The sequence below is a fragment of the Cydia fagiglandana genome, chromosome 5, assembly GCF_963556715.1.
Source record: "Cydia fagiglandana chromosome 5, ilCydFagi1.1, whole genome shotgun sequence".
NCBI lineage: Eukaryota > Metazoa > Arthropoda > Insecta > Lepidoptera > Tortricidae > Cydia > Cydia fagiglandana.
Window position 1 is genome coordinate 21,139,161 of NC_085936.1, and position 8,944 is coordinate 21,148,104.

Consider the following 8,944-nt stretch of genomic DNA (forward strand, 5'->3'; position numbering starts at 1 on the left):
CACCAAAACTCATTGTATATAGGTAAGTAATAAATGTCAAGTCATTAAAAATGTCAGTCCGTACAACAAAAGCCTAGATATTGTTGCCTTCATATCAGGCGATTCGTTTTCGCAGGGAAATGATGAGAATCACGATTCCTTCGGAGGTCAACTTCTACTAAGCATTAGTTCATACCCGGAATGACGCTGTGGCGACCACCGGCTCGCCACTCTCTACGCGCCTAAGTCCGCGCGCCTGCGCGATGCGCCACGTCCGTCGCTTAGCAACGACTCACAATACAACACACAATACCTTCTGCCTAAGAAGAAAAATCGTACGTTATTTTTAAATCGTTTTATAAATTTATGTAAATAATATTCTCCTATATGAATAGGAGAATATTATTTACATTATGATTATGAAACTTAGTTTCCCTTACATAGTTAACATGACAAGAACTAACAAAGCTGCATACAAGAAACATCAGTGGTCAGGTGGAAAAAGGAAACGGCGTCAAGTCCAAGCTGCCTTACAACACCATTATGGCACCAATTCGTAAGTATTTCACTGTCAATATCAAATCATACTAGGCTCTTCTAGGTACAGTCGCCATCAGATATATCGCAGCGGCCAAGGTATTCACAATATCTGAACACGCGCTCTAACGCCTTGACAATAGAGGCGTGTTCAGATATTTGTGAGCACCTTGGCCGCTCCAATATATCTGATGGCGACTGTACATGACACATCATCATCATCATCACTATAGTTAAGTAATTATGAATTTAAACTTTTAAAAATGTGCACTGCTGCACAACGACTACTACTCGTGCGCTGCCCGTATTCGACGGTTTTCTGTCATGTTGTTAATTTTGTAATTCTGCCTTTTTCAACCATTTATAATATTTCTTGTCCTCGCGGCTATGAGTATTACTCACAGAAATTTGCGGACCGAGTTGAAATTAACATAATAAATGGTATCATAATTCCAGAAGAAACGTGGCTTGGCGTAATGTTCAAATGAATAACCCATCTGACGTCACGATGTGTGACGATCCGTCAAATGCCCAAACGGTGATAAATAATGGTTCAACTAATGCTGAGTAAGTAAATTGATACCTGTTAGCGTTCTTAAAAGATAATGGCTTGTCACAATGTGTTTTGCATCAGGCGGTCTAGTGAAAGAGTTTGTGTAACTGGCAACCTTGTTCACTAGGGACGGGACGGTACCTACGGTAAGCATGATAAAGATATTGAAAGGAGAGTGATGCTGGAAATCGTGTGAATCGAGCGCTTAACGCTTTTATGAGCTGCCAGAAGGTGTCGCAAAAAGCACGGTTGGCTGTTCATCATGGTGTTGGTGCCTACACTTATGTATGGTAGCGAAAGTTGGGTATGGCAGAAGAGACATCAGAGCCAAGTGAATGCAGTGGAAATGAGAGCGTTGAGAAGTGTGTGTGGTGTGAGATTGCAAGATGCTCGTAGTTTATACAAAAACTGGCCAAGTGCGAGTCGGTCTCGCGTTTCTAGGGTTCCGTACATAAGTCCAACTCACGCTTGACTGCACATTTCTTATAGGTTTTCCTGTCATCTATATATAGGTAAAGAACTATTTTGTATATTTTTTTTTCAAAACTTTGAGTCCCATTCGTTTCGGAAATAAAGGGAGGGAAACGGTTCTCATATTTTTCGTCGAAAATGGTATGGCCGATTATCACTTCCCAACTCACGTTTTGCGGAATTTTATTTCGCCGAATTTTCATTTCCCAACCAAATGTTTTTTTTTTATTTGCCAACCGCACAGTTACCAACTAAAGGTTTGGTCTGTGTTTTATAATGTCAATTTTCAAAATGCCAACTTTCATGTCGTAGAGTGTATTTCGGTCAAATTGTGTTTTTAAAAAAACTAATTATAGCCAGCCTTTTATGAATGTAATATGACACCTTAGGGTATGGTGTTTTACGTACACTAGCGTCCCCCCCCCCCTGACGCAACCCCCCTCCCCCCCTTTTGCATGAAATATGTCCCGGTTCACAGTTTTTTACATTTTTTGAGGAAAGTATAAATTTTAGGAAAAAAGTGTCAATGAACGGAATAGTCCTTAATAAATTCTTAATAAAAAACATTATATTCATTTTTTTATGTGATGCACCATATTCATGTATTAGCTTTTACTTAGGGTTTGAAACTCATTTATTATACACGGTCACGGTGTATAACATGAGGAAACCGAATAATTTTTACAGCGTATTCGCGATCATATTTAGAGACAAAAATATCCTATAAACTTTTTTTTAAATTCGCCTAGTTAATACCAATCAGAGTTAATACCAATTTAAAAAAAAAAAACAATTTTTTAATGTTACATAGTGCAAAACGCCTTTTTGATGGCGACGTTGCTACTATGGAACGTAGTCTAAATATCCGTATTGATAGATGTCAAAAAGTGACAAGTAACACTTTGCAAAAACTAAGTTTTACGAAAAAAAAAGCAAAAATCGGGGGGCACGGCAGTGCCCCCGCCAAGTCGAGCGCGAAGCAAACACTGCCGTACCATCCTTTACAGGAACCATTTCGCCGCATTTTCAGGCCCCTATTTGAGAACCTCTGGATAAGACCAGAACGCAGAAATTTTGGTCATCCAGTAAGCTATAATCACATACTTAAAATCCAAACTTTCAAGTCTGTAGGTCATTTAGTTCCGAAGTTAAGCGAAAGCAAAGTTTCGCATTTATGAAACTCACTCATGATCATCAGAATAGAACTAGTACTTCCCATAAACTCAGAGAGCTGAAATTTGGTACAGAGTTAGGGTTTAATGGCCACATAAAGGGAAAACCTAAAAATATTGCAATATCAGTCACGTTTTCAAGATCTAAGAACTGCATAAGTAAGTTTGTAATCCCATATAAATATATGATATTACAAAGTTACTGTTGCAGTTCCTACAAATAGTAGGTAAAGTAAAGGTACACTACGATGTACGATGTGAGTATGAATGAAGATATGTTTAGTTATGATATGTGTATTACATAGTATGGGTATGAGTACCCGAAAAGAAGTACTGCCTACAAAAAGAGAGATCCCATCAAAAACATTACATGTAAAAAGGTGCAAGTCTCGCAACGCTTTTACTACAAATAAGTTTTGAGATGTAATGTGAAACCAAGTCGGTTATTTTAATCAGTGCCAGGGGGTTACTACAAAAAGAAGTGAAATCCCACCAAAAACATTCTGTAAAAAACTAGCCAAGTCTCGATGGAGCTGCTTGTTTATCTCTAAAAAGTAATGAAATCTAGACAAAGTCGTGCCAAGTCTAAGGTTCCTTACTGCGATTTCTTTATTATTATAGTTAATGTTGTATGACTTGGCCGTTGAAGGGTACACAAGGGTACAAAACCAGGTGCTCCATGACACCATTGCACCAATCTGTCGCCAGAACCGCTACCCATTGACGATGGAAAATTGCCACTTGGAAAACGTTGATTCAATAACCAGTCAATTGTAGGCTTGATAAAGCTGCGTATTTCAATAATACTTATGTATGGGCGAGCCTGAAACAAACACTTCTTTTTGGTGCAATGGCAGATTGGTGCAATGGTGTCATGGAGCACCTGGTTTTGTACCCTTGTGTACCCTTCAACGGCCAAGTCACACAAAATTAACTATAATAATAAAGAAATCGCAGTAAGGAACCTTAGACTTGGCACGACTTTGTCTAGATTTCATTACTTTTTAGAGATAAACAAGCAGCTCCATCGAGACTTGGCTAGTTTTTTACAGAATGTTTTTGGTGGGATCCATTTTAACTGACAAGTTTACCAATAACATTTACTTCTTTTAAAATTTACTACATTCATTAGGGTTTGCAATCCGGATCCGAAATGTATGAAATTATCCGGATCTGGATCCAGAGCCGCGGATCTTCCCATACATTTCGGTACGTCGTGCAAACCCTACTTCTTATGTACCTACAAATATATATATATTCACTCACAAACACTTGCAACACACTCTAATTTACAATATTTTGATGAAATAATCACTTTTTTACAAGTTTTTATTTAGTTTCACCTGACCGTTGTCTGTCTGTCTGTCTGTGTGTAATCAAATCTTGCAAGTTAAATTTGATCCACTTCCCAGTTTCCGATTGAGCTGAAATTTTGCATGCATGTATAAATCGGATGACAATGCAATATTATGGTACCATCGAGCCAGTCTGATGATAGAGACAGGAGGTGGCCATAGGAACTCTGTGATGAAACAACCCAACCTAATTGTGTTTGGCGTTTTTAGAACTGTCTCGATGAGTATTAATTGTCTGTCGTAAGAAAAGTATAGTCAGCGATAAAAGCTTGTACCAAAAATGAAATTTTTGACAAAAACTTATTTTTATTTCTTAATAAACTTTTCTCTAAAATTAATAATGGCTGAGATATTTGACCCGAAAGTTGAGAAAAATCTAGGACTTGGTCAAATTTACGATGGATGTTATGTCATTATAACATCTAATTAACCGACTTCCAAATCTCAAAGAAGGAGGTTATCATTATCAATTCGGTTGTATGTTTTTATTTTTTATGTTTGTTACTCCATATATCCGTCATCACTGGACCGATTTTGAAAATTATTTTTTTGATTGTATGTATATGCATATAGATTGGTCCCGTTTTTGTCAAAACCCAGTTCTGATGAGATCCATGAGGAATTGAGGGAACTCCTCAAATCTTAAAGGCATATATGTAGTGATTTTTAGGCTTATGGATCTCGGAAACGGCTCTAACGATTTCGATGAAATTTGCTATATAGGGGTTTTCGGGGGCGATAAATCGATCTAGCCAGGTCTTATCTCTGAGAAAACGCGCATTTTTGAGTTTTTATATTATGTTTTTCGAGCAAAGCTCGGTCTCTCAGATATTCTTTTATGTAACATGCATGCATGTTATTCAGGATATGCTACGAACCTACGGTCACATCTCGTAAAGATCAGCATGATAACGAACTCTACAACGTGATCAGGAGTGATAGATTGACTGCAAGCCAATTCGGGATGGTAATTAATTACTCTTCCTGAGACCAAGATAAGTCTGCAAAGATTTTGTTAGCAAACTCAGTTCAAGTGTTATTTTAAACGTCAAACTTTCATGAAATTTTGACTTATAAATAACACTTGCACTGCGTATGCTATCAAAATAGTTGCAGACTTTTCTTGATGGTCTCACTCTAGCAACATACTCTACATTTTTTTTCCTATGAACTTGTCTGAAATGTATATGCAACTATCTGTAGACTGGACATATTGGACCGGAATATGAACAGAACCTTTTGTATTGATTTCGAGCTCACGATATTTTCACGCAGTTACATGCATCTTGTTTATGGGTAACTGATAGGGTTTGCACGACGGATCCGAAATGTATGGGAAGATCCGCGGATCCGGATCCAGATCCGGATAATTTCATACATATCGGATCCGGATTGCAAACCCTAGTAACTGATGATAGCGGGCGGGTGTCTCAGTATAGGTGTAGTAGACCGCGCTCGCTCTACCCTTAGGTATTCGTGTGCGTCGGTTGCGTTCGCTTTCAACGTTATTACTGAATCGCGATTAGAAAGGGATTGAGATAGCTGTCAATCCATATTGATTTTGACGTAAGTGTATGGAAATCTGTTATTTCTAATCCCTTTCTGATCGCGGCATGATAATACCACTAGTCGTATTCACACTTGTTGGTATGTCCACGCACACTAAACTCACAGTGTCACTACGCGTGTTTGATTCGGATATCACTACAAAAGGTTATCACGGTCCATATCCCGGTCGATATAAGTCTAGTGAAACTAACCGTGAATCATTCAAAACTGTTTTCTGTAGACTATATTTTTTTCTAACCAGGTATGCAAACGACGAAATAAAACTCCTTGCCACAATCACGTGAAACAAATTTTGTATAAAAACAATATTTTAACATCTGATATGAAATACGGGCAGCATAACGAAGCTGTTGCAAGGACTCTTTTTGAAACCACAACGAATAAAAAAGTGGAACGTGCGGGTTTATTTATTGATAAACAATACGGATTCCTAGGCGCAAGTCCAGATGGTAAATATGTATCTGCAAAGAATCTTTGTTTGAAACTATGACAAGCACAGTCAAGCGCAGTCTTATTAATGCTAATATTATTAAAGTGAAACTATTATTCTATCGCCCAAATGTTTTAGACTGTCTACTAGCATGTCGCATTACATTAGTTACAGCATTAGTAAAACTCTACTTCATTTCTAGTACCTAGAGTTCATAGTCTGAAAGCGAGGACCTATAACACCAAAATAGTCAAAACAAGAGTTCATGTCTCTCTGAAATAAGCATCATCATCCAATTCCCATCTATTGCTGGTTACTCGCAACTCGCAAGCATGTAGACATCTCGAAAACTCCAGTGTAACGTGACCATGAGATTGATGAGATCCATTTGTCGAAATTTTTCAGTTTAATGCCTACAATCCGAAAAAAAATTTTTCTTGCATCGTAGTTTCCTAAAAGCACTCAATTAATTTTTATTTTAGGTATCATTATTGATGAGAATGCTCTACTTGAAATAAAATGCTTTCCATCACTGAAAAGAAGCCAAGAAAGCATTGAAACCGCGGCTGAAAGCCGCGGAAATAAGTTTTGCTTGAAATATAATAAGGAAGGTAAATTGGTTATGAACACAAACCATAATTATTATTACCAGGTGAGTATTTTATTGTGTATGTGTATAATAACTTTATTCAGATAATATTAATTATAAATACAATACTAACAAATCTAAATATGCGTGTAAACATAATCCCAACTTATTCGACTTGTTCTTGTAGTGTTTTAGTTTATATAATTTTTCTTCGTGGATTACATTTATCAAATAAAAGTTATAACTTAATGACTATTATATTGTATTACTAGGTGCAAGGACAACTGCGTATTGCTGACATGGCAAAATGTTATTTTGTCTGTTTTATTGACCCTGGGATAAATATGACTATAATCGAAGTAGACCGAGACGAGGACTTTATACACAATATGATACCAAAACTCGTATCTTTTTACAAGAACTGCATCGTCCCCGAGCTCATTCTGCGAAGAGTTCCAAAAAACCAAAAATGCGTCGAAATTTCAGACTTGCCTGGTACGTTACAGATTTATTTACGATTTACCCAGGATGGAACAGAGGTGGTATATTTATTCAAAGTGTAGTTGAATTGTTGTTTTTGTACACAAATTGTATATCCGTTTGCCTGATTCAGTCCTAGATATATACTTCTTACTTTTAGTTCATCTGATGTTGGAGCCAGGAGGTTGATTTGCTAACTCAATCTACTAGAGTTCAATTTGTTCAAAAAGTCCTTCACATTATCTTTAGCATAGTCAACGATGGAACTATAAAGAAAGAGAGAAATTGGGCGTCTTTTGTTGTTTTACAGAATTAATATAATATTCATTCCTATGTATAGTTATCATTATTTAAATGAACTCAACACGGGATGAGCTGTGGTTAAAGTATAATTTGTGTTAATTTATAGTCAATAATTAGTTTTTGGTAAAAAAAAAACATTTTTGGTTTGGTATATGTTATTATCAATGACTGCAGTTTTCTTTCCATAGGCAACAAACAACAACATTCAGACAAATCAAATAATCCCAAACACAATTAGCTTGCGTTGTTTTATCACAGAGTTCCCATAGACACCTTCTGTGTTCATCATCAAATCAGCTCTATGTCATAATAATATTGCATATTGTCATTGTATTATGAGTGCAAAATATCAACTCAATCGGAAATCGGCTAGTAAGCCTTATTTAGCTTCCAAAATTTGACCTACACTAACATACATACTTATGGCGTTATTCATAAATATAGGTATTCATAAAACATTTAATTTCAAGTACTTTTAACTATTGTAATTTCGACTAGATTTTTTAAACTTTTTTATCCTTTCCTATAATCAATTATGATCGTTTTTAGCTGATCATCAAAAACAATAAACGTCGGACAACGGACAGTTCACGTCACGTCATCCCTGTAAAGATGAAAAAAAAAAAGTATAGTATTTGTAAATATATACTCATGTACATAGTAAAATCATGTTGTTTAATTGATAGTGCCTACAAAAAGAAAATACGTTTATTTCCATTATTTCACTATGTTGTGAAAGTTATGATTAAACATTACCTAGGCCCTAAAATGAATAAAGTTTGGAATAATGTTTCGCCCTGAAAACTCTGAAATACATACTAACTAGCATGTGATATGTATAATGATTATAATGAATGATTGATTTATTTGAGGAATATAATTTTAATTTAGTTTTATTGGTAATATAAAACTAAATTAAAATTATATTTTATCAATTTGATTAGCTGACTGATGCACGGATCTAAAATGTATGCGAAGAACCGCGGATTCGGATCCAGATCCGGATAATTTCATACATTTCGGATCCGGATTGCAAACCCTATGTGCGGACAACCAATCTGTCCGTATTTTATTTACTGTAAGCTTATTTTTAGGGTTCCGTACCTCAAAAGGAAAAAAAAGAACCCTTATAGGATCACTCGTGCGTCTGTCTGTCTGTCTATCTATCTGTCTGTCTGGCTGTCCGTCTGTCACAGCCGATTTTCTCCGGAACTACTGAACCAATTAATTTGAAATTACTACTGATTCTAAAATTTTTGAAAAACTACATAAAATAAATGATGTGTTAAAAATTGGGTATCGTCTTGGGTCGTCCCATTCGTTTTTCGTCAAGTTCTTAAATTAGTCCTATTCTGCTTTCGTCACTCATTCTTCATTGATCACAATCGTCGGTGGCTTTCAATGTAGAATGAGTGACGAAAGCAGAATAGGACTAATTTAAGAACTTGACGAAAAACGAATGGGACCACCCAAGACGATACCAAAAATTGTGTTATATACGAAACC

General features: G+C 36.2%; 1 protein-coding gene across 1 annotated transcript; it reads left to right on the forward strand.

Moving 5' to 3' along the window:
* The first annotated feature begins 428 nt into the window (after positions 1-428).
* Positions 429-8,061, forward strand: LOC134664700 (uncharacterized). The gene is made up of 7 exons (XM_063521445.1): positions 429-535; positions 973-1,083; positions 4,932-5,034; positions 5,878-6,085; positions 6,549-6,718; positions 6,928-7,150; positions 7,988-8,061. Exons 1-7 carry the CDS (start codon positions 429-431, stop codon positions 8,005-8,007), a joined length of 942 nt encoding a protein of 313 aa, XP_063377515.1. The 3' UTR covers positions 8,008-8,061.
* Positions 8,062-8,944: the final 883 nt, after the last annotated feature.

Coding starts and splice junctions, on each gene's coding strand:
- LOC134664700 (XM_063521445.1), top strand. CDS start 429: ATGACAAGAACTAACAAAGCTGCATACAAGAAACATCAGTGGTCAGGT. Junction 536..972: donor CACCATTATGGCACCAATTC/GTAAGTATTTCA, acceptor TCATAATTCCAG/AAGAAACGTGGCTTGGCGTA. Junction 6,086..6,548: donor CCTAGGCGCAAGTCCAGATG/GTAAATATGTAT, acceptor TTTTTATTTTAG/GTATCATTATTGATGAGAAT.